Raw genomic sequence first — 25402 nt, forward strand, 5'->3', positions numbered from 1 at the left:
CAAGGGTGGCTTGGGTCGTGCTTCCTCTGCTGAGGTGCAGCGAACACGGCCCTTGAAACCGGTTGTGAAGGTAACGAGCGGAGGGGGGGGTGATCAAACTAAAAACGAAACTTTTTTATTTTACCAGGTAAGGCCCACGGAGCTGTGTAGCTCTTTTTCAGAAGCGACCCGGCCACAAATGACAGCTCAACGAAGTGGCTTATCGCCATGGAAATTTATAGTAGCCAAATACTCTAAACGCGTGGTCCTGATTCTAAATGGGGAGGAAAACCCGGAGGAACCGGGGAAAAATCCACGCGACTACCAAATATGCAGCAGGCCAGGTAGTTAATATCTCGTCACCGTGGCACCCTAAGGCAGAGACTCCCACGGAAGTGATCGCCCTGGAGGGGGAATGGGGGCGGTATATGCGGTGGGGCACAGGTGCGGCAGGGCGCTGGTGGAGCTTTTCGTCCTAATGGGAGCCGCAACTCGGTACAGCAGCAACTCGAGCCGAGTCTCGTAAATGAGTAGAGGCAGCCTCTACTGGCGGGGTGAGACGAGGAGAGTGCACGCCACAAACGGACCTCGGCAGGACGACCTGGGAAGGTGTTGGCAGCCGACTAAACAACCCGGCGGCCGGTGCAGCTGAGCGCGCAGACAGAAGGTGGCGGCTGCCTTTGACGGGGCGAGGCCACGCCGGGGGGAATATCAGGAGGAGCCTGAGAGAGCTCGGGGCTGCCGTGGGATCGTGGTGGACTGTCTCGACGCCGCCGGTATCTCCGTGCCGTCTCTGCCTCCGTGCCGTCGTTGTTTGGGTGCTGTCCTAGCCCAAGTATCTGTTGTTATTCTAGCCCAGTACCGTATGCTAGTCATAGCTAAGTACTGTAGGATGTGAGTACATTATCTGCGCCCTTAATAAATAAAGAAGACGAAAAGTGTCTGAGAGTCATTGCACAGTGACCTCGCCAAAAGCCCACTGCAAGGATGACCGGAGTTTGCATGATGGTTTATTCCTTGACGAAATCGGCAAGGTGTTGCGATTCATTTGTGGCAAGCGCTTGTACAGTAATTGAAAGCTTTATTGCTCAAATACTTCCGTCTTGATACACGAGAGGTTAGTGTTGCTGGTCAAGATGCGACGATCTGACCCAGTGGCACCGTGGTCAGAACGCGCCTCTCACAATGTAGACATTAACACCCTGAGTCGCCCACACCCTTCCAGGATTTACACATTCAATTCCTGCAGAAGGGATGGGGAGTGATTTAAGCAATCCACCCCTCCTGAGGTTGGGGACGCCAAGTCGTTTCCCCTCTGGATACCAGCCTCTACAGTGGGAATGTAGAACTTCTACCATTGGCTTGGGGCCACTAACAGGCACAACCCATATGCTTCAGTTGAGGGACGCACTCATTTTTTCACGTGAAAATAAACTGAGTTGGAAGATACAGCAATGTGGCTGCTGAACTCCAAGCTCTGGGTTTCACCCCCCCCACCCGCCTCCATGCGCTGGGTTGCAGACTGACACAGAGCGGCTCCCAGCATGCACCGCGTGGGCGGGACGAGGGGCCCCGTGTGGCTCTATCGCCACTAGGGGGCGCTACAGCGGTGCCCCTCAAGTCTCGTGGCTGTGACTCGAACCAAGCCTCCCACGTGTATCGGGCAGCACGTGATGCACAGCTGAGGTATGTATCTAGGAAACAGCAGCGGTCCTCTCTGTGGAGGTGGCGCATTCAGCCCAAGGGGACGCGCGTTCCCGTGAGACGTCCGTGTAGTGATCGAGTACCACTACGTCGGTTTTCGCGGTTGTGCTTTATAGGTCCCGATTGTGATTTTTGGGTTGTGCTGCATGTTGTTGACACCCACACTCGCACACACGCACAGACACGCAGACTAACATACAGCAGCACAGTAAGTGGGCACGTAAGCCTGTCTGTTCAGCGGACTGTTACAGAGTAGTCTCGCCCAGGTGTGCTACGGGCTCACCACTTCGCGCGCAAGTGGTGAGCCCGTGTGCCCCGGCTGACGAAGCTCGTGATTCGTAACGTCGGCCGGCCCACATCAATCGCAGCCAGCATCCAGAAGAGAAGCTCCCAGTTCGTGGAGCGAAACATCGGACAATGCGAGGCACAGCCCGGAACGCGAGCGAGAGCGAGAGTAGTGACCGACGTCCGCGCGCCGTCCTCTACTGCGGCTCCGCAGACGCCGCTGCCGCGCTGCGCTCGAGCTGCCCCAGCAGCACGTGGGCCACGCGGCCGCAGTACGTGTGCGCCGCCTCCCCCATGGCGGCACGCGCCGGCGCCAGCAGCCCGGACTCGAGGTCGCCGCTGCCAAGTCGGTACTGCGCACGCACGCACGTACGCACCGTGACGGTGTGAGGTTGAGGAGTGGCGGGGTCTTCACAGCGTCCGTGCCAGACGGGCCGCTGCACGCGCAGAGCATCTGCATTCAGGCGGGCAGGCCAGCAGAGAGGCTATCGAGTGTGCAGGAGGCGCACCATCAGCCACTGGCCGGTGGAGCGCTGGCACCCGGCTAAGAGGAGGAAACATTTAATGGGGGAGGTGAGGCCCCTTTAAAGAGCCTGCGCCAACCCACTTGGTTGCATGCAACAGAGTTTTGCAACTGCTCGCTCCGATGTGGACCCCAGCTTGAGGCTGCCCCTCAAAGAATGTACCCCTGTGCCCTGTTGCCAGCGTGCACGTGGCGCGGGCGTACTGGTGTGGTGGCCAAGAAGGTACGCACGTGCAGCAGCGCCTGGTAGATGGCGCGGAAGGCCGGCTGCTTGCCGTCGTGGTACACGCCGCGGTTGCCGTGCAGCACGGCCACGCCGTCGCGCTCGGCGCCGCCGCAGTTGCTGCCGTACATGCAGTGGTCGGGACGGAAGTTCCAGCGGCAATCGAAGACGTGCACCATCTCTGTGGGGCCGCGCGCGGCGCGGGGAGACGCGCATCAACCCGTGCGGCCCTTGTGCCGGGCCACTATTTAACCAGGCGGGGGCCCGTCGTGATGCCCGCCTCGTCGTTAAAGAGGAAACCGCAGCAGTGCGAAGGTCTTTAGTGACACAATTATACAGTTATGGTTAGGGTAGAAGGGCCTAGGCTGTGTTCCTGACTGAGCCGCCTTTCTACGTGGCGTTTGTAAGCTCTCTCCCTGTCTGCATGGGTTTCCTCTGGGCTCCCTGGTATTGGGCAAAACATCCCAGTGCTGAAAAATGTGCCTGAGAATTACTCAGTTGTGATCACACACACAACAGCAACATCGCCCCCTACTGCGAAAACATGGCAGGACCCTCCTGAAAAAAGGTCCTGTGACTCGGAGAGGCTTTCCTGATAAACCAGCATAATAAGAACAATAATACCCTTAATAATGAATATCCTTTTGTCAACCGACTGCTGGGTGAAGCCTTCCCTCTACCACGTGGGTCATGGAAGTTAATTGACCATACTTCACCGTGCTGCGCTGCCCTCTGCTGACAACACGGCCCCGGCGTTTCGCCTGGCGGTCCATCATCCAAACAGCGGTGACATCGCAGCTGTGAGTTGACGACTCCAACAGCGCCACACGGTCAAATTAAACGTAAACGAGAGGCCAAAAATAAACTACAGCTGCATCAATAAATAAACTTGCCGATTAAGCAGCCAGGATTGAGCAAATGCACCACCGACCTGATTTTCCGGTGTTTACAAACACGACGCAGTCGCTCACCACCCGCGGTAGTGCCATCCGAGCCTGTTGGCGCACGCCCAGCAACCGCGAGCGCCAACGCTACAAACGACCACACCGCCCGCTGCCTCGTATGCCGACCTTCTGTCGGCGGCTCTTCAGCAAACGCTGTGCGGTTTTCTTTTCAATGCCAAAGCGAGGGCAGCGCCGCTGTACTCGCCAAAGCGCAGGTCCGACGGTGGTCGCGCGTGGGTGGAGGCCACAGAAACCCTCGATGCGCAGCGGCTCTGTCTGGCGACACGCTCCCACCCCGTTACTAAATCGGCGGGGGCCTCACCGGGGTTGTAGTGGAAGATGATGTTGAGCAGGTCCTGGTCGCCCCACGTGATGTTCAGCCGGTACTTGTTGTAGAGTGGCAGCAGCATCTCGCCCCAGGCCAGCGGCACGGCGCTCATGTCGTTCTGAGGGATCGCAAAAGACGGTTCGGTCCCTCGCAGCGACGCAATGTTGTTCCCAAACTTTAATCGCCATGGTAACGAGAGTTACTATGCCTCCCCCGAACCTATTGGAGACCGACGGACAGAGTTAACGCATTAACCCACTCGACCTTACTTGGAAAGGATTCAGAAAGGCCGGCGCCGGACCGAGCGATCCCGGCTCCCACCTTAAACTGCGCGGTGCGCAGGCCTGCCAGATCCATGAGCATAACCCCGGAGTTGACCCCCGTGCGGCCCAGGTAGGGGTGGCGGCCGAAGCGGTTGTACCAGCCGATCTGCAGCAGCTCGTGCTCGGGCGCGAGGCCCGCGAGGCGCCAGGTCCCGAAGCGGCGACGCAGCGCCCACAGCTCGTCGACAGGCGCCAGGAAGAGCACGTCCGTGTCCACGTAGAGCAGCCAGCCCACGTGGGGCAGCAGCAGCTGCGGCAACACCACCACCACCACGCGCGCGGGACGGGGGGGGGGCCTTTTGAGCAACGAGGCGGCGCTTGTCCCCTGTTACAGCCCTGAGCCAGTGGTGGACATTCCTCATGCCTATGGCAGGGGGCAAGTATGGCCAATGACAACCGCTGTTGGTTGTCTTTCCCATACGGTGGCGCTTGGGCATTTAGACGTTAAATCGATTTTAAATTATTTCCAGCAGCAGTACTTGTTTTACAGTAAGAATGAGTTACGTTTCGTAACGCATTCTAACACTTGTTCAGTTGTACGTGTTTTAAATGTGATCAATGGGGACAGGCCTGAGGACATTACAACTGCAGTGCCGTGCTGTGCTGCTATACACAATGTGGTTGTTATTGATCCCAAATGAGAACTTTCATTTCTAGGTCATGGTACACTAAAGACAAGCCCTGAAGCCGGACCACTTGACGCTGTGAGAGCCGACCAATCGTGCAAAGCTTTGAGCAGTAGCTGCAAACTATTTAACGGTAATGATTGGTCGGTGTGAAACTAATTTTGTGAGGGGCACGAAGAACGGTGTTTAACAATTCTTGAGACGATACCAAAGTGCCAGCGGCAGCAACTATCTCTGTACGAGTGGGTATCTACTTATTTCGTGCAATTCCAAATAAAATCGCAGTGATGTCCGGTTCACATAAGCATCAAGGTAGTGAGTCCACCTACAGGACAACCACTGATGACTTCCAAACAAAGTAAGTGGAAGTTATTTTATCGTCCGTGGAGATGATTGGCCAAGTCAACCACCCAACCTTCCGATTGCGAGCCGCTCGCTCAACCGCCAAGCCACCTGGCCGGGTCGTACGATGTACGGCATGACGGGTACAAATATTTCTCAATGTTGCAAATTATAATCCAACTCGATGAGGTGGGATATTTACGTTTTGGCCAAAATCGTTGAGCAAATCCAATTTACATTCTGTTGTAAACAGGGTCATAATTTGTACTGTGACCGGGTGTGGTGGTGAACATTGCCACCTACTGCCAGGTCCGACGCTCTGCAGTGAAGCCCAAAAAACATCGTCTCTTCCCGTGAACCATCGAACCGACCTCCGACCAGAATTTGAACTCGCAAGCTTCCAATCGCGAGGCGCTCGCTCCACCGCTGAGCGACGTGGCCAGATACGAGTCATCCCCCTACAGATGTAACCCCGACCGTCCCCCCACTGGGCCGGCAACGAAGATGAGTGCCGCCCTCCACTCCTGGGTAAACGTGCCATGGCGCGAGCGGCCTGGCGTCAGGAATTCTAAGTGCTCTCACGAGAGGCACAAGAGCGGCGTATCCTGCTGTGAAGCACCAGACGTTAGTCGTAAGTGTTGCCATCAAGCCGCCCATCCATATACATTTTATTAGCATTCGAAAACTGGGAAACGCCCTCTGGCGAAGAACCGCTTTAAAAGCACTGGCTATTTATATAGAAACCCAATTATTATGAAAATAAATATCGTATCGTGAGACGTGATATCGTGGCAACGCTGCTTGCGCCTTCAGGTTTCGCAGCAGCGAAGCGTCCGTGTCTTCAGGTCCTCACAGGCAGGAAGAGGCGTTGAGAGGCGCAGGGCTTAAAGAGTTTCCTCCAGGCGTCCGCGTTGTCGGCGGGGAAGGTGATTGGGTACAGCGAGAATGACAGCTTCCTCCGATACCGCAACGGCCACGCCAGCAGCTGAATGGGTGGGGAACGGACACGCACATTCACAAAACGGGGGTTTTCACAGCCACTCGGAGTCCGAGCAAGCTCTTCCCGGCTAGGCCGCGTGTTGAGGCTGTCTTCTCTCAAGCTTTCGCCGCGGACTGCTGTGGGCGCCTTCGGGAGTTGAGGTGAAAATCCCCGCAGCAGTGCGCAGCAAAAGCTTGGCAGACGAGATGTTCCACACGCGGACAAACCAGGAAGCCCCCTGCTCTACTCCCTCTACACACATGACTGTGCCGCCGTCCACCATAGCAACACCATTGTGAAGTTTGCTGATGACACCACAGTGGTGGGGCTCATCTCTGGGGGGGATGAGTCTGCCTACAGGGACGAGGTGGAGCGGCTGACAGCATACTGCAGGGGCAACAACCTGCTCCTTAACACCGCAAAGACCAAGGAGCTCATAATAGACTACAGGAGAAAGAAAACGGACACTCCGCCACTAATCATCAGCGGGGACTGTGTGGAGAGGGTGGCAGACTTCTGCTTCCTGGGAGTCCACATTGGGGAGGGCCTGACCTGGAGCGCCAACAGCACTGAGCTTCTGAAAAAGGCCCAGCAGAGACTTTACTTCCTGAGAATCCTCAGGAATAATAACATCACACAGAAACTGCTGGTGTCCTTCTACCGAGCCTCCATCGAGAGCATTCTCACATACTGCATCTGTGTATGGTACACCAGCTGCACAGTGGCTCAGAGGAAAGCGCTCCAGAGGGTCATCAACACAGCCCAAAAGATCGCCGGCTGCCATCTCCCCACACTGGAAGAACTACACAGTTCACGTTGCATCAAAAAAGCACAGATCATTCTAAAGGACTCTTCACACCCTGGACACTCACTGTTTGAGCTGTTGCCATCAGGCAGACGATTCAGATCAGTCAAAACAAGGACAAACAGATTCAAACAGAGCTTTTATCCTACAGTGATCACCACACTCAATAATGCTAATTAATTATTAAGTAATAGTGTTTACAATTTAATGTGAAATAGAGATGTGCAATGACAAAATGTAACCTTATGTGGGTATGTGGGTATACTTGGGCTGTTTTTATATATAGTATAAATTGATTATCTTTCATTTAATTTTATTTTTATTTTCTTGTTTTATTTAATTTAAATTTATGAATGATGCCCTGACTGGTGAGCATTTTAAATTTCGTTGTACTGGTGACAATGACAATAAACGATCTATCTATCTTAATAATAATTTAGTACATTTGCTAATTACGCCATTCTTATAGTGCAGGGCTAGCACGTAGACGCTGCTGTTTCACAGTTATAGCCTCCAATAGTTTTACAGCAGGAGGCGACGTTGCTGTGTAATTCCAATTTAGTGTTTTGCCGGTAGTTTCTGCCGGTAATTTGGATAAGGACGCCGGCACACAATGCCTTCCTCATTTTGGATGACATTGGAGGATGTCTAACATCCACCGTGAATCAGACAGCGGTTAATATACCCACAGTAGTAACCAGGGTGACCTGTCGGATTCAATTCGCAAAAGTCTAACAAGCGGCAGAGGCGCTACCACTGGGCTACGCCACCACGCTGGAAGAGATGATTCCCCGTTTAACTTCGCGCACTGCTCAGGCGAGTGCTCTGAGCGTCATTGAGAGACAACACGGCACACGACGGGTGTATTGTGACCAGCACCGCGCACAAGGTGGTGGTGCGGCTAGAACCACAGACACAACAAGGTGGTGGTGCGGATAGAACCACATACATGACAAGGTGGTGGTGTAGCCGGCACCACGCATTCCGGCCCTGCTGTGCGTTCACCTGCTCCCGAAAGCCGGCGTGCAGTTCGTCCTCTGCGAAGATGTGCGCGTGCAGGCATGCACGGCTGAAGAGCGCTGCGGACTTGAGCATGACCATGGTCTCCTCGAGGCGAGCGCCGCACGCCACCACCGCCAGCTGCAGCGCCTCGGCCACGCTCCCTCCGCGCGTACACCTACACAACGACGAGCGCGGTCGCACACCCACGCGACGAAAAGCACGGTCACACACCCACACAACGACGAGCGCCGTCGCACACCCATGCGACGAAAAGCACAGTCGCACACCCACACAACAAGTGCAGCCGCACACCCACGCGACGAAAAGCACGGTCGCACACCCACACAAGTGCGGTCGCACACCCACGCGATGACAAGCGTGGCCGCATACCGTCCTAACGCTCGCCAAGCAACCATCCACCCACGCCACCCCCCAAGCGGGCCGATCGTCGCTACCCTTGTTTACCCAGGGAAGCCTCGCCGAGTCTCAACGCTTTTTGGGGAGGGTCCTGCCAAGTTTTCGCAGAATGGGGGGCGATGTTGCTGCTGTGTGTCATCCCAACCGAGTAATATGTCTTTTCAATATTAAGGCGCATTGGCCAACACCACTTACATTCTAGTGTTTAGTTATGGGGGGGAATTGGAGAAGCCAGAGGAAACCAGTGCAGGACAGGGGAAGAACACACAAACTCCACACAGAAAGGTGATCGATGTTGGGAATCAAACCCAGGCACTTGTTGCTGTGAGGCACAAGTGTCACCGCTGCATCGCCCAATCTACTGACACGATTCCAGGTCGTCACGAGATTTCAGGCTCATTTATTTTGTCCCGTTCTATCGCCTTATCTTAGAGGCCATGTAGGAGGAGAGGAGGAGAGGACGACGCAAGATCAATTGGATGACAAATGTGATGACACCGACAGATAAACCGGTGCAGCCGATGCTGACGGGACCGTGCGAGGGACGGGCAAGCGTGGAGAGCGCTGACGGCCGTTGCGGACTGACGATGATTATAATATCCCGTAGCGTTTATATTGTCAATCTCGCTAGTTTTTCTAAGGGTGCATATTACTGCAATGCGATTTGAATTCAAATTTCAATATTGATAAATAATTATGTGCAGGGTTCGATGCATATATTGAGCATCAAAATAGATTTTAATTGAATCACTGATGCATTGCGTGTTTATTGTTTTCAGGTCAATGGTGCAACATTGGAGATGATTGGCATTTGAGGATGGCGTACACAAACAACTCTAGGCTTTGTAATATCGGTGGACATTATCTGGCATTCCATGGCAGGATTAGGTAATAAATGTGCAAGTTCAGATAGCACATGCCAAGAAAGCACTGTATATGCCATCAGCCATAGGTTGCCGTGGGTTGGGTACATGTGAAGGAGGGAAGAGGGCAGGTTAGACGGATCGTAGTGGCATTCAAAGGTCGGCGACCATGGGAAAGATCTGAAGGCAACAGATTGTGGGATATTGCAGTTTGTCTTTGGAGCTCTGCAAGGATGGGATCCAGCGATGGTGAGGTGCTTGCACGGCCTACGCCTCTTGAGGGTTTGACCCTGACTCGAGTTCACAGCATTCCAAAATAAAATTTTAAAAATGAATTTAAAAAAAAAACACGCTTTAATGAAATGTACCGTACTCGTAATGGCAGAACTCCACGACTCCTGGAAGTGGCCCCGCAGCTTGCCATAACGTAAGGGACCGTGGTGATTTACAGGCAACGTGAGTTGAGCGTGGACAATTAGACCCGTAAAAAATACAGTTTAAAAAATTTTATTTTTTATTTTTAATGATAGATCATAGTATTGTCATCAGTATGACATAAGTATACCAAGTTTGCAGTCGATACGGCATTGGGAAGACGGTTGAAATTGAGTTACAAGATTTGAGGATACGACAACAAGACAGAGTGAGTTAAATAAAAGCGTGTAAAATGTTCAAAAATATATATTTTTTACGTTTAATGATAGAATATAGTATTGTTATCAGTATGACATACATATACCAAGTTTGCAGTCGATAGCAAATTGGGAAGTGGGTAAAAATTGAGTTACAAGTGTTTTTAAGGATACGACAACAGACGGAGTGAGTTAAATAAAAGCATGTAAATAAAAATGCAGTTGTGTGGTTTGCAGTTGCGAGTGCCTCTGTTGTCAATCAGTTGGGCCACCTTTTTGCCGATTCCCAGAAGCAATCAGCCCCACTCATGTCTTCAGGAAGCATCCAGTAGGGGTTCCACCAGCTCTGCTGGCTGTCACACCTAGACGGACAAAGAGGCAGTGTTAATTGCAGCAATGAGTGAATTTAGACTGAACCATTAAGACAACCATAAAGGTATCCGTGAGCACATTGGCAAGAATGCTGCGTGGACACACACAGCCACTATCTATACAGGACTAAATCCGCTCCAGACATCGACATCACACACCACGGGACCCCCCTGCAAGCCAATATCATCCCGTTTGTGACTGGTGGTCACCCATCTAAGCACTATGCAGGCACAGAGCCTGCTTAGATTTCTGACGATATTGACGTTATTCCTGGCTTTTTGTCAGAATATTAACTCCATGTGTAGTAATAAGCGAATGACACAGGTTCGTGGTAATTATCAATAACCACTGCACACCAAAGGTGCTTAGTAAAGTCAGTTTAACAACACGTAGGCTTTCGCGACCAACATCATCCATAAACGAGGTTTTCTGGGTTAGATCGCGTAAATATATCAATGTGCCGTTAAAACCCGGGGTGGCAACGTAGTTTGTTGAGCATCCGCGCCTTGTTTACGGTTCAACTCCAACAGCCGCCCTGGTCATTCATTCCTCGATCGTACCTCGCGCCGTCTGCTCCACAGCTGACGTTAAAAGACCGACCCCGTGACGGAATTCGCAAGAGTTGGCCACTGTGTGCCGGGGTACGCGTTTGCCAAATTGCTAAATTTCACCGCAAGCTTCTCAATTGGGATTCTACACCCACTGCAGCAATCGTCGCCCGCTAGCGGCACATTCATGTCCCCAGGTCGCTCTTGCAAATGAGTCTCTGTTAGAGTTCTCACCTAACCCGATTAAACACAACCACACCTGAACACTACGCCAGCACTGCGATGACTCCACACAGAGTGACCACCACACAGAGTGACCACCACCACCACTACAGAGTGACCACCACTACACAGAGTGACCACCACCACTACACAGTGACCACCACCACCAGTACACAGAGTGACCACCACCACTACACAGTGACCACCACCACCACACAGAGTGACCACCACCACGCAGAGTGACCACCACCACCACTACACAGAGTGACCACCACCACCACACAGAGTGACCACCACTACACAGAGTGACCACCACCACCACCACTACACAGAGTGACCACCACCACCACCACACAGAGTGACCACCACTATACAGAGTGACCACCACCACACAGAGTGACCACCACCACCACTACACAGAGTGACCACCACCACCACACAGAGTGACCACCACCACTACACAGAGTGACCACCACCACTACACAGAGTGACCACCACCACTACACAGTGACCACCACCACTACACAGAGTGACCACCACCACCACACAGAGTGACCACCACCACTACACAGAGTGACCACCACCACACAGAGTGACCACCACCACTACACAGAGTGACCACCACCACACAGAGTGACCACCACCACCACCATCACACAGAGTGACCACCACCACCACTACACAGAGTGACCACCACCACCACCACACAGAGTGACCACCACCACCACTACACAGAGTGACCACCACCACTACACAGAGTGACCACCACCACCACACAGAGTGACCACCACCACTACACAGAGTGACCACCACCACACAGAGTGACCACCACCACCATCACACAGAGTGACCACCACCACTACACAGAGTGACCACCACCACCACACAGAGTGACCACCACCACCACTACACAGAGTGACCACCACCACCACACAGAGTGACCACCACCACCACACAGAGTGACCACCACTACACAGAGTGACCACCACCACCATCACACAGTGACCACCACTACACAGAGTGACCACCACCACCACTACACAGTGACCACCACCACCACTACACAGAGTGACCACCACCACCACTACACAGTGACCACCACCACTACAGAGTGACCACCACCACCACACAGAGTGACCACCACTACACAGAGTGACCACCACCACCATCACACAGAGTGACCACCACTACACAGAGTGACCACCACCACCACTACACAGAGTGACCACCACCACCACTACACAGTGACCACCACCACCACTACACAGTGACCACCACCACTACACAGAGTGACCACCACCACCACCACTACACAGTGACCACCACCACTACACAGAGTGACCACCACCACCACTACACAGTGGTGACCACCACCACCACTACACAGAGTGACCACCACCACCATCACACAGAGTGACCACCACCACCACCACGCAGAGTGACCACCACCACCACCACGCAGAGTGACCACCACCACCACTACACAGAGTGACCACCACCACCACACAGAGTGACCACCACCACCACCACACAGAGTGACCACCACCACCACGCAGAGTGACCACCACCACCACTACACAGAGTGACCACCACCACCACACAGAGTGACCACCACCACACAGAGTGACCACCACCACCACTACACAGAGTGACCACCACACAGAGTGACCACCACCACTACACAGAGTAACCACCACCATCACACAGAGTGACCACCACCATCACACAGAGTGACCACCACCATCACACAGAGTAACCACCGTTACCGTCGTCTCCGCGGCGTCCCGCGCGCTGCCCGCCGCTCGGATAGATTCGCCGCCGGCGAGGAGCCACCCTCCGCGGCAGCGCGAGGACATCGCTCCGAGGCCCCAACCGCGGACACCGCGACCACCACCACCGCCGCCGCGAGCGACAGCTGCAGCAGTGGAGAGAGCAAGGCGGGTGTCGCCGCGCGCACGCCGCGCCGCATGTTTGCTACACCGGCCTCATGGTGGTGCAGGGGGTGGGGGGGGGGCGCAGGGGCCACGCTCGGCACGGCTGGGCGCAATCAGTGCCGTGGCCTCTACACAAGACGCGCATGGGGGGAGTGGGGGGGAGGGGTGGGGGGGGTGAGTGGTGGGGGGGAGGGGGGATTGGTGGGGGGAGGGGTGGGGGGGAGGGGTGGGGGGAGGGGTGGGGGTGATGGTGGGGGGAAGGGGGATTGGTGGTGTAAGGGGTGGGGGGAGTGTTGGGGGGAAGGAGTGGGGGTGAGTGGTGAGGGGGAGTGGTGGGGGGGGAGTGGTGGGGGGGGAGTGGTGGGGGGGAGGGGTGAGTGGCGGGGGGGAGGGGTGAGTGGTGGGGGGGAGGGGTGGGGGGGAGGGGTGAGTGGTGGGGGGGGAGGGGTGAGTGGTGGGGGGGAGGGGGATTGGTGGTGGGAGGGGTGGGGGGAGTGTTGGGGGGAAGGAGTGGGGGTGAGTGGTGAGGGGGAGTGGTGGGGGGGAGTGGTGGGGGGTGGGGGTGGTGGTGGGGGGGAGTGGTGGGGGAACAAGAGGTGGGCCACTCGCGGATACTCGGATAATAATAGTAGTAGTAGTACTACTAGTAGTAGGTTCACAGGTGAAGAGATCTCGTTGAGATTGCGTGTCGCATCTGGCCGGGAATTAAGGGGCCGTCCATAAATGACGTCACGCACCTGGGGGGGGGGGTCAGACATTTGTGACGATGTGTGACGGTTTGAGAAATGTGACGTCACATCAAAACGCGCAACTTTAAATAAATATAGACAACACGTTCTACTTAATTAAATAGACGTTTTAATAAATGTTTTCTCCTACAACATCAGAGTGCAGCGCCACATTAAATACGCACTTCAATAACAATAGTTTAACGCGATTTGAAGCATGTTTTATTTGGGGGGGGGCAGAGCTTTGTGACGTCATATTTTAGGGGGGGTTTGACTTTTGTGATGCCGTGTGACGAGAGGGGGGGGTCAAAAATCGTCCAAAATCGCGTGACGTCATTTATGGACGGCCCCTAAGATCTGTGTTGGCGTGCGTGTGATGACAATAACCACACGAGGCCGGTGATTGACAGCTCGACTTAGTCCCTCCCCCTACCGTGACCCCTCCCTCCCTTTCATTAGCCCCGCCCCTTGTCTGGGCTCCTCCCCGCGACCCCCTCAGCAGGCCGCTAGTTGTGGAGGGGGGCGGTGAAAAGGAGCGGGGGGGGGGCTTCCGGAAGTGACGTCGCGCGCAGGGCGTCGCCATGGCCACGTGAGGAGGTGGAGGAGATGGAGCGGCGGGGTTTGTAGCGAAGAGCAGCGTGGGGCCCCGTGCAGCAACAACAACAACAGCAGCAACAACAACAACAGCAGCGGCAACAACAGCAACAACAACAGCGGCAACAACAACAGCGGCGGCAGCGGGAGAAGCAGAAGCCGCACAAGGTGGAGCGTCCACGCTTCACAGCGCGGCTGGCAAGGTACGACCTGTCACGTGTACTGCAGTACAGCACTGTACAGTGTCAATCTTGTACTGTACAGTACGTTACTGTCTTAAGTGCTGCAGCAGTACAGTGCAGCCCTTTAGTGAGCCTCGCTCCGTGTGGGACGTGGAGGTTGTTGTGGCCAAACTTCACACTCAGCCAATTCGGGTTTGTGAAGGCGGGGGCATAGACGTGTACAGTACAACCAGTGCAGCAGCTGCTTCGCCAAGGCTCTACAAATCCCCGTGAGCACCTATTTGTTTATGGGGTGGTCGTTCATTCGGTCAGGACCGTGAGAACCTATTTGTTTATGGGGTGGTCGTTCATTCGGTCAGGACCGTGAGAACCTATTTGTTTATGGGGTGGTCGTTCATTCGGTCAGGACCGTGAGAACCTATTTGTTTATGGGGTGGTCGTTCATTCGGTCAGGACCGTGAGAACCTATTTGTTTATGGGGTGGTCGTTCATTCGGTCAGGACCGTGAGAACCTATTTGTTTATGGGGTGGTCGTTCATTCGGTCAGGACCGTGAGAACCGATTTGTTTATGGGGTGGTCGTTCATTCGGTCAGGACCGTGAGAACCTATTTGTTTATGGGGTGGTCGTTCATTCGGTCAGGACCGTGAGAACCTATTTGTGTATGGGGTGGTCGTTCATTCGGTCAGGACCGTGAGAACCTATTTGTTTATGGGGTGGTCGTTCATTCGGTCAGGACCGTGAGAACCTATTTGTGTATGGGGTGGTCGTTCATTCGGTCAGAACCGTGAGAACCTATTTGTTTATGGGGCGGTCGTTCATTCGGTCAGAACCGTGAGAACCTATTTGTTTATGGGGTGGTCGTTCATTCGGTCAGGACCGTGAGAACCTATTTGTTTATGGGGTGGTCGTTCATTCGGTCAGGACCGTGAGAACCTATTTGTTTATGGGGTGGTCGTTCATTCGGTCAGGACCGTGAGAACCTATTTGTGTATGGGGTGGTCGTTCATTCGGTCAGAACCGTGAGAACCTATTTGTTTATGGGGCGGTCGTTCATTCGGTCAGAACCGTGAGAACCTATTTGTTTATGGGGTGGTCGTTCATTCGGTCAGGACCGTGAGAACCTATTTGTTTATGGGGTGGTCGTTCATTCGGTCAGGACCGTGAGAACCTATTTGTTTATGGGGTGGTCGTTCATTCGGTCAGGACCGTGAGAACCTATTTGTGTATGGGGTGGTCGAACCGTGAGAACCTTTTTGTTTATGGGGTGGTCGTTCATTCGGTCAGGACCGTGAGATCCTATTTGTTTATGGGGTGGTCGTTCATTCGGTCAGATCAGACCATGGCACATCTCACGACTCTGTTCCCGATTCGCAAACACAGGAGGAGGAGGCATCACCACGGCGAGGCCACTCCGCTTCACCTCAACGTAGCTGTTGCTTGACGTCGTCAACATCGAATATACGAAGAAGAAGTTCCAATCACTATCCAGGCTCAGCCCAGCTTAAAGTACTCTGTCATATACCATACGTTTTGATACTATGAGTGTTTGATGTACAATGACTGCTACTTTAGGTGTAGTGCAATATAAATGTCGTATTTGTACTATAATATACAATGCGGTGCTCTGTATTATAACATACAACAACATCGTGCAGTGTGTAGTGTGAGAAGGTGGCGGTATTTGCCAAGCCACGGGAATCAGTGGCCAACCCCACGAGACGACATCGCTGTCGAGTCCAGGGGTATGGAACCTTTATTCTGCCAAGGGCCATTTGGATATTTGTAACATCATTCGCGGGCCATACAAAATTATCAACTTAAAAATTAGCCTGTTATATGCGGTCAAACATTTAATTAACTCACCCCTAATGTGATGGCTGGAACTGCTTCTCTTTGGCGAGGCGTGTGATGTTAGCTGCTGGTGTTGATGATGTTGCTGCTACTCGCAACTGCTTTTCCAGGTTTGCTCCTAGATTTATTGAATTTCGAGGCCCGCCTGCGGTTGCCTTGGCAGGGCTACACCAAATGATTTCGCGGGCCGGACGTTCCCCAGCCCTGCTGTAGACAGACCCACGAGCCTGTACCAGCCACCACTGCACAAAGCCTTTCAATGGTCACACTGTAACAATTGTTTTTGTTCCTGGGTACTATGTGTTATTTCCTAATGGCTAATGCCTGAAAAGTACAGAAAATGGCTATTAGTCCCCACAAACTTTGCTTTTGTGACCAGGACAGTGATATTTTAGAAATGTACCTAGTTTCAATGAGAAAACGGGCGAATTTATGTCTTCGTTTACATAAAGTCAGAAAAAAACAACATATTAATCAAAATTAACATGTATTTATACTAAAGTAATACAAAAATTACTAAAAAATATTTAGACACCAAGGCGTACTACCACAGGCAGGACTGGCCACAGCGGACTGAGTTCTCTGTGGGGAGGAACAACGTCCGGGGGTCCACCACTGGTGGACCCCCGGAAGGTGCTGATGCCACCACTGCACATCAAATTGGGCCTTATGAAACAATTTGTCAAAGCTGTCGGCAGCCTTCAAGAACCTTCAAGACTTCTTCCCTAAGCTGTCTGAGACAAAGGTCAAAGCCAGTGTCTTTGTCGGACCACAGATAAAAAAAATCCTGGAGTGCAATGAATTGCCCAAGAAGCTCACTAGTAAGGAGAAAGCGGCTTTGAACAGCTTTGTCGCAGTGGTTCGTGGCTTCCTGGGCAATCATAAGGTCGCCAACTATGTGGAGCTGGTTGAGACTGGTGCAGAACTACGGCACAGTGGGCTGTAGGATGTCCCTCAAAGTCCATATCCTTGAAGATCATCTTGATAAATTCAAGGAGAACATGGGAGCGTACTCGGAGGAGCAAGGCGAGCGCTTCCACCAGGATATACTGGACTTTGAACGCCGCTACCAAGGACAGTATAACGAGAACATGATGGGAGGCTACATTTGGGGGCTGATTCGTGAAAGGGATTTACAGTTTAATCGTAAATCTCGAAAAACTACTCCTAAATCTTTTATAGTCATTTTTGTATTACTTTGGTATAAATACATGTTAATTTTTATTCATATGTTGTTTTTGTATGACTTTATGTGAACGAAAGATACAAATTCGCCCGTTTTCTCATTGAAAATGGCCATCTTCTATACTTTTTAGGCATAAGCAATTACGAAATAACACTTACTACCCAGGGACAAAAATTGTGTTACATAGTGTCATCAGTGTGGATACAATTATTCACTTGTCGGATTTTCTCCGACTTGTGACACATATAGTGACATAGCAGTGATATTTTAGGTTTGGTGATCTGCTTTAAGGAGTTAGCATCACTGCAAACATTAACCAACACGAGACATTCATACAAAGAAAAAAAACTGCATTAACATAAATTCCAGCATGCTTTGTACCTCATTTCCACTATAGTGGTTTACCATGGCCCCGGTTCTTTTTATTCGCTTCTCATTTTGTTCACAGAACAGCGCTATAGATGTTTATATCGGTAACGTCGTGTGATGTTACCGTGTAACGTAATCGATGAGAGTTAATACGTTTCTTGAATTGAACAAGGTTATTATCAGAACTTGGGAAACTAGACGAGGGTAGGGAATTCCCAATTGTCGTCACATTTCAGTTTTTAGTTTAATTTATTAGGTATAGCCCTGTGAGCCATTCGGCTCTTGAATTGGGTGCAATCGCAACAAACAAAAAACATGAACAAGAAAACATTTTAAAGTGACTATGTGACTATGCGCAAACAGAAAAATCCAGGAAAAAACTGCAAAGTCTTCCAGAAAAAACAAGCACCGTACACCAACGCTGTGCAAAAAATCCCAGTGGGATGCAAGTCAAACAACAACAATAACAACCACAAGACAACTTAGATTAAAGCCATCATTCTAACTCCGTACTACAACAAACAAACATGGCCAAACCAAAAAAACTTTTCGAAACCACCAAAATAAAGCCGTAAAATAATAAAATAATAAAAATTAAACATGGCTTTACCGAAAGAACCAAGAAGATGAATCCCTGCAGTCAAGAAAGCTTTAAATGTAAATTTAAAGCCATAAAAGCAATGTAACAATGATCATAGGAACTGTGGCAGTGTGTGTGTGCGAGTGGGTGAGTGAGTTTGTTGTTGTGACCAGCAGTGTACTGGTAGTTGAACACAGTATGGATGATAGACCGAATCCTTGGCATGCATAGAAAAAAATCGACGAGTGACGTTTATGGGAACCGGTGGCTTGATCCGGCGCACACCGATTCACGAGCGGTCAGTCGTCTTGTTCTTATCTCTCTTCTATCACCACTTCCGTGGTTGCCGTACCCATGTTGAGGACGCAGTCGGTCCACCATACACCTTTTGTTGACTCATATCTACTGCGTTTAACCACCACACTGTGGGTCACAGCACTTCCCTTTCTGATTCTTTCCTTGAACTGCTGCACTTGGGAATTCTCTCCCATTTCCCGCAATCATAAAAAATTGCCCGTCCTTTTGAAACGGATCACGCTGTGTTACGTATTTAAACGTTAATGTCACTTTTAGAACATTGTCTAGCAACATGACCTGCTCCAGCACCTGTTGGATGGGGGGGGCAGTAGAGTGGCTTTGTGTGCAACCATAACTGTGACGTTCCACCAAGGAGAGTGAACTTGGGTGGAGGGCCAGAGGGACGTGTGTTGGTGGTGCAGGACCCACCCCAGCGCCCCCTGAGTGGCAAGATGCAGATACCGTGGGCCCTCGTATGCATATCGGGTGGGTACTGAGGGCCCATATATAAGAGGCAGGCCAGCATTTGTAGACCGCTGAAACCTCACCTCTTGGGCTGAGTCAATCCGTTAGCCTTTAGCGACCCCCCCCCCCCCCCAGTAATGTTGTAAGCCACTAGTGTATTGTTTGTAGATGTATTGTCCCTACAGGATGCATTGCAAAGAGCAAGGCATGTTCATTCTTGTGTGTTTCACTGTAAATACGCTTACGTAAGTGCGGTTAATTTATAACCATTGTCCACCGCTGCTAATTAGCGTGGTTGGCTCCGTACGCTGCAGAAGCAATTCAACAAACACGCACGCTTGGCGAGGACCCTCCCCATGCCGTGAGGGTTGTTTGACGATAAGGTGGGGAGCATAGGTGCAAGGGCACAGAAGTACACTACAACAATAGATTGTACTGGATTTGCCTCCTGCTGCCCACGGCATAGCCCCACAGGTTAATATGGAGACAACTCTATTCGTTGTTCCTTTGTCAGCACATAGATTGTACTGGATTTGCCTCCTGCTGCCCACGGCATAGCCCCACAGGTTAATATGGAGACAACTCTATTCGTTGTTCCTTTGTCAGCACATCTGGCCCCTCCATTGGTTGTGTGATTTCTACCACTGGCTCTGCGCTACCACAAGCAATGAGCTGTTTGAGCACTGGGACACGGTAACTTGCCTATTGATATTTTTTCATTGTGTTGGGCTGTTGCCATACCAGACATTTGGCTGTTTGATGGCTGGAGCAAACGGAAATGAGCAGCGTAAGAGCAGACTCGTGCATTTCAAGCACATTAACTGTATGCAAGTCATAGCGATTTAATTGTATCCACTTGTGTTTCAAAATTATGTACAATTATTATTGTAAATGAATAGCAAATATATTTCATACATCATTCTCGGTCTCTCCAATTCGGCAATCTACCACGGACCTGCTTAATGAAATATGGTCATCTGTCAGTGGACTTACGGAGCTGTATTATTATTTGTTGTTATGGAGACTGCAGCAGAGCAGAAGGAGTAACCCCCTCAATGAGGGGCGTTAAATGGTAGTGTGGTTCCTAGGTCTTAGTCGCTTGTCATGTCATAATTATTTTGGCCATTGCATCTGCTTTGAATATTGCGTGTGTCAATAAATTATTCAAATTGTATACCAATGCACATTTAGGCTAATGGAAGGAATTTTATAGAAAAAACGAATTCGTCAAAACAAAACCAGACGATACAAACACAACCGAACCCTTCAGAACACAGGAGATCTCGTTCATGAAATATAACTCAGATTTTTCATGGCACTCGACATAGTAATGTGGAATTTCCACTGCTGATTCAGGGGCTGCAAACAGAGGTAGCACTGCCCCATGCTCGGTTGAGCACGAATACTCTACTATGGTTTTACATATATACATTGGGCTGTGATTCATAATACTGTACAGATCCTGTCCCCTCCATAATGATCATTTCTGTCCAGCATGCGCAGAACCTGTTTCTCATGATTAGCGAGCGCACCGCAGGCCAGCGATCAAAACGCAAAACACGCGGCTGTTGTACTTTTGAATGAGATGCTCTCTTCAGACCGCACCGATGACATCAACTGCTATCCAGCGAAGTGAAGGCTCTTGGGTATGTGTGCCTGGTAGTCACTCATCCAAGCGCGTTCCAGGCTCCAATTTGCTTAGCTTCCAAGGTCTGACGAGATTGGGCACATTCCGGAAGATTTTGTCTGGGTCTCAAATCATTACATTTATATAACTTGAAATAAAACATTCCTTTTCAAATGCGTAATACAGACATACTGGTTGCATAATAGCATGCGCTTGTTGCTACTGTATTAGTGTTTTATTTTTTGGCAATTAAATGTTCGATTTATGGTGGAAACCACAGAAATGTCTGGGCAGCAATGGATAAATCGGCCAAGAAGAAGAAAACAACACACGTTGGAAACATTAACGTACTTACATTTTGGAAAGTATTTCCAGAAAGTTATTTGCTGATTTATTATAAAGTCTCATCCACTACTTGTGCCAAATTGAATTGGTGTAAAGTTCACGTTGTGTAGCCATCTGGAACTCTGGCCTCTGCCTGGCAGCACTACCATCTATCTCCCAAACTGATTCGCATCAAGACTAAAGACATCATGTGACCCGCTCTTGCACTCCTGTTATTTTTATCCCCACCTAAACAAACATCTGATATAGGATCCTCCCATCACTGAGCCACCTGGTACTGACTAAAAGCAACGTCCCACAATGCTAGGTCAGGTCACCAGTTTCATTTGTGGAAAAACAGAGGAAGCCAGAAATGCGACTGCGAACACCTTGACCAAAACATACAGCGCGTTATGAACCAGTTGCCAACTTCGCAAATTCAATGGAAGTATGGCAGCGGCAGCAGGAGCAGTTCATTCAGCTTCACCTGAAACGGTTGCGTGGTTCTCAAACGTGTCTATACATTTCTAAGTTGATATTCACTTTGCCATACACAACAATACGAATTGCCACTTATGACGACACGAAACGTTTCCTGTGAGCGGATAATTACCTACCCCTCACTGCAAGGTTTTGTAAGTGCAATGCTGCACTCCTTTGTGTGTTGACGCTGTTCGTTTCCAGCCTGCATTGATTGCTCCGTTGTGATAGATTTTCTCATCATGTACAGATTAGTGCTTCATCAAAGCCTGCCAAGTGTGCATTTACGCACACACTCACACACTTTGGTGTGCGTGTCTCTGTGTCCCATTGCAGAGTGAGCGACGTCGTAAGGGAACGGTTTCTGCTGCTGCACCGGGAATGATGAGGTTACGAGGTGCGACGGGGTGCACACACATTCGCCGGGGCCGTGAGACCACATCGCCACAGTCCGCGGATCCCTCCTCTGGCTCCCAGCCCACTGTCAATTACAAGAGTCCCTCACCGTTCTCAGATACGGACTTGTCCCTATCTGCCTCTCTCCTCATCTCACTTTATTCTCCTCCACATACACTCCTATTTCTCCCATGTCCTGTCACTACTCCCTTCCACACATTCTCCATTGTCTCCCATGTCATCTCACTTCTCCCCTAAATGCTCACTCCTACCTCTCATCTCACTCTACTACCCTACACCTGCTGGAGCAACCAAAACATTGACAGAATCATCAACCAACCCTCTTGTCAGCTGCTGCTCTGTGATCTGTGCTATTGACATTTTGCTGCTGCTCCTTCATTTCCCCTCCCTGTCACTTGCTGTCTCCCACCTATTAAAGTTAATCAAGGAGGTGTATATTATAAATACATTAAAGAGTTGATAGCATGGATGGCTGGGGGAGGTCCAGAACACACGGGTAGCGGAGGAAAATGAGCAACCTCCCACTGAATGAAGATTGACTCACTACTACGACATGTATCATGCTTTGCTGGAGCGCAGATCACGTGGAGGGGAGTAGAATGAGATGCAAGGGAGGGGCAAGGTAGAAGGGACCATTGAAAGCGCCGAAGGTCTTGTAGTTGACTCGAAATGGATTGGGAGCCAGTGCCGGGATCCGAGGTAGGAAACTGCATCATCCACTCACCTCCGATTAGCACGGTTGGCTAGAAGTTGGACATACACACATCTAAACGTGGTTCATTACTTCACACTCGGGCTCGCTGAGCGGCAGGACGTCGCAGTGGTAACACTTGTGCCTCGTAGCAAGAAGCACCTCAGCTCAAATCCCGACTGGGGAGCCTTTCTACGTGGCGTTTGTTCTGCACCTGTTCCGCATAGGTTCCCTCCTGGTTCTCCAGTTTCCTGCCAGTGCTGAAAAAAACCGACAATGTCATTCGTGTTGGCCAGATACCCCAATGCAAGGACCCTCCTTCAAAAAAGTGTTCGTACTCTGTTATTCCTGGGTAAATAAGTAATTTGAAAAAATTATCGCACGTGCAGATGCAGGTTTCCATGCTTGTTGGGAGAGCGAGTCGCTCACTGCCAGCTGTGTGACTCTCCCCCCTGCCGCGCACGCGCTGGCTGTGCCGTAGGTGTGGTGCGTCTGGCCATGGTCACCACCACGGTGCTGCTCATGTGGTACATGGCCACACAGCTCTTGGACATCCGGCTGGAAGCCAGCTTTCGCAGAGGTGAGGCTCTCACCGCAGGTGCGCGCGAGAACCGGCACGTGACACCTCAAGCCCTGCGACGGCGTTCCTGAGCTCACCAACGCCGAGTCTCGGCGTTTAACTCTGAACATTTAACGTGAAGAACACTCCTCTTATCCGAGACCCTATCATCCATACTTTCATTCGTGCACTTGGCACTATTCACAGTTTATACCAACCACCACCTTCTTCAAGGTCAAGAGGTCATTATGACCAATGCCACCGATGCCAACACACACCTTGCCATCGCTTCCCTTGCTCTGCCAGATTGTACAATTGTCACGCAGTTGAAATGGAACCTTAAAACACCACCGTTTTTTGTCATTTCGCTCACCCAGGTCACCCTTGCAAATGATAATATCCTACTCTTTGGTTTTTTCGGTCAAGTCACGCTTTCTTTTCGGTGAAGTCACGTAGGTAAAAAATAAAATAAAATAAATGAAAACAACTAAATTAAATCACGACGTTTTGGGTGCAACACAAGCGTCCTTCTTCAAGTGGGGACAACGTAACGAAAGCACAACCGCTTAAGTGTGTCTAAGAGATGGCTGTGACGAGGAACCAAAAAAAACCAAAGAGTATGAATCCTTGCAGTCGCAAAAGCTTCAAATCTAGAGATAATATCCTAGTCTCTTGCGTTCTCACCGGGGTTATCTTCACCGTTGTCTTGTTTCTCTTTTCATTTGCAGATCAAGTGACATCGCAGTCAACAAATGGCAGTACGTTGTTACTTCTCAACTGCTTGGGGTTTTACCTACACGGGTTTGGCAACTGGATCATTCCAATTGTGATTTCATAAGTATTTAGAGTTCCGAGTATTTTGACGAGAAGTCGCCTGCAATATAAATGGTAGTGCTTGGCCATACTTCACCATGCTGGTCAGTGTGGATTAATGAAGGGGGAGCTGGGACCAGTTCAGATATCATTCGCCACTGACTTTAGGTGTGGCAAGGAATCAAAACTCCGCTTGCCAGTTCATCGTTCACTGTGCCAATCGGTGCGCCTCCGTTTCACTCCCGTGAATATATTGGCCATTGTCAAATAATCAATATCAATCTATTTATTTTACGTACCAATATTGCCCTGAATAAAGTAAGCATCACTGCACATTTCAACGGATTCGTAAAAACAACCACGGTTCTCTAGAAAAGATGCTAGGCTTATGTTATTCAGAAAATATACGCCACGACCGTTGCCTTGACCTGGCGACACGGGTCTGCCGAGCACTTGGAGGATCTCGCCGCTGCTCTGCCGAGCCGCTCGCCGAGCCGGGGACGTGTCCGTGTTCCCCCTTTCCAGCAGCGCCCCGACCCGTTCGCTTCAAGTGCGGCCTCACCGAGCCCTGCCCCGACAAGCACTTCGCCTTCCGGGTCGTCAGCGGCTCGGCCAGCATCGTCGGGCCCAAGATCTGCTTCGAGGACGTCGTGTGAGGACCGGCAGAGCGCGCCGCTCGCGTTGCGCAGACCCACACACGCCGTGAGAACCGAGCGCCGCCACCGGTGGCGGGGGGGGGGGGGTGGGGGATGCAGCCCCGTAGCGGATGTTGAGCAGGGGTCGCTTTGCGACGCGCGCGTCGGTGCATGCCTCCCCGCGCGGCACCGGTAGGGAGTGGCACCGGACGTGGAGAGATCTGAATTGCCGCACCACGGCCGATGTCGCGTCGCGTGACCTGCCTAGTCGCTGGACGTTCACCAGTGGTAACGCTCGGCAGCGGTCTGAAAAAACCTGTTCGGCATCGTGTTTCTCTACATTGAGAACGAGCACAAGCCCTTGTTGTTTGTGCCCTTTGTGTCTTGCAGACTGATGAGCAGCATAAAAAATAACGTGGGGAGAGGCCTCAACTTTGCTGTGGTTAATGGTAAGTGTGCGAGTGTTAACACGCGCTTTCATTGTGGGGGTATTCGTGGTTTATTATCAACTGTAACATGTGTAGTGAGTCCAACTGAGCCGCAGACGTTAT

The 25402-nt window shown here is 51.3% G+C and overlaps 2 protein-coding genes across 4 annotated transcripts in view; one reads left to right on the plus strand and one right to left on the minus strand.

Moving 5' to 3' along the window:
- Positions 1-1792: 1792 nt before the first annotated feature.
- LOC144731195 (glucoside xylosyltransferase 1-like) lies at positions 1793-13200 on the minus strand. Its single transcript, XM_078612168.1, has 8 exons — positions 12884-13200; positions 10248-10337; positions 8067-8238; positions 6131-6262; positions 4308-4559; positions 3981-4104; positions 2723-2895; positions 1793-2321 (listed from the first exon to the last, which is right to left on the minus strand). The coding sequence occupies exons 1-8, from the start codon at positions 13084-13086 to the stop codon at positions 2166-2168; spliced, it is 1302 nt and encodes a 433-aa protein (XP_078468294.1). The 5' UTR covers positions 13087-13200; the 3' UTR covers positions 1793-2165.
- A 1125-nt stretch (positions 13201-14325) lies between these two features.
- The window catches only part of LOC144731196 (protein FAM3C-like), a 31950-nt gene continuing 20873 nt past the window's right edge, over positions 14326-25402 (plus strand). Inside the window, exons 1-6 of one of the 3 annotated variants that reach the window (XM_078612172.1) lie at positions 14326-14576; positions 22073-22133; positions 23326-23424; positions 24132-24161; positions 24745-24868; positions 25242-25300. In XM_078612172.1, the coding sequence (XP_078468298.1) occupies positions 22118-22133; positions 23326-23424; positions 24132-24161; positions 24745-24868; positions 25242-25300 (328 nt within the window). In that variant the 5' untranslated portion in view covers positions 14326-14576; positions 22073-22117. Of the gene's footprint in view, positions 14577-22072; positions 22134-23325; positions 23425-24131; positions 24162-24741; positions 24869-25241; positions 25301-25402 lie in introns of all 3 variants that reach the window. The other 2 variants (XM_078612170.1, XM_078612171.1) reach the window with 2 other exon arrangements.

The sequence above is a fragment of the Lampetra planeri genome, chromosome 38 (genome assembly GCF_965212315.1).
Source record: "Lampetra planeri chromosome 38, kcLamPlan1.2.h2, whole genome shotgun sequence".
Lineage (NCBI taxonomy): Eukaryota > Metazoa > Chordata > Hyperoartia > Petromyzontiformes > Petromyzontidae > Lampetra > Lampetra planeri.

Coding starts and splice junctions, on each gene's coding strand:
- LOC144731195 (XM_078612168.1), bottom strand. CDS start 13,086: ATGCGGCGCGGCGTGCGCGCGGCGACACCCGCCTTGCTCTCTCCACTG. Junction 4,560..6,130: donor CTCAACGCCTCTTCCTGCCT/GTGAGGACCTGA, acceptor GTGTTGCCGCAG/CTGCTGCTGCCCCACGTGGG. Junction 4,105..4,307: donor TGCGCACCGCGCAGTTTAAG/GTGGGAGCCGGG, acceptor GCGATCCCTCAG/AACGACATGAGCGCCGTGCC.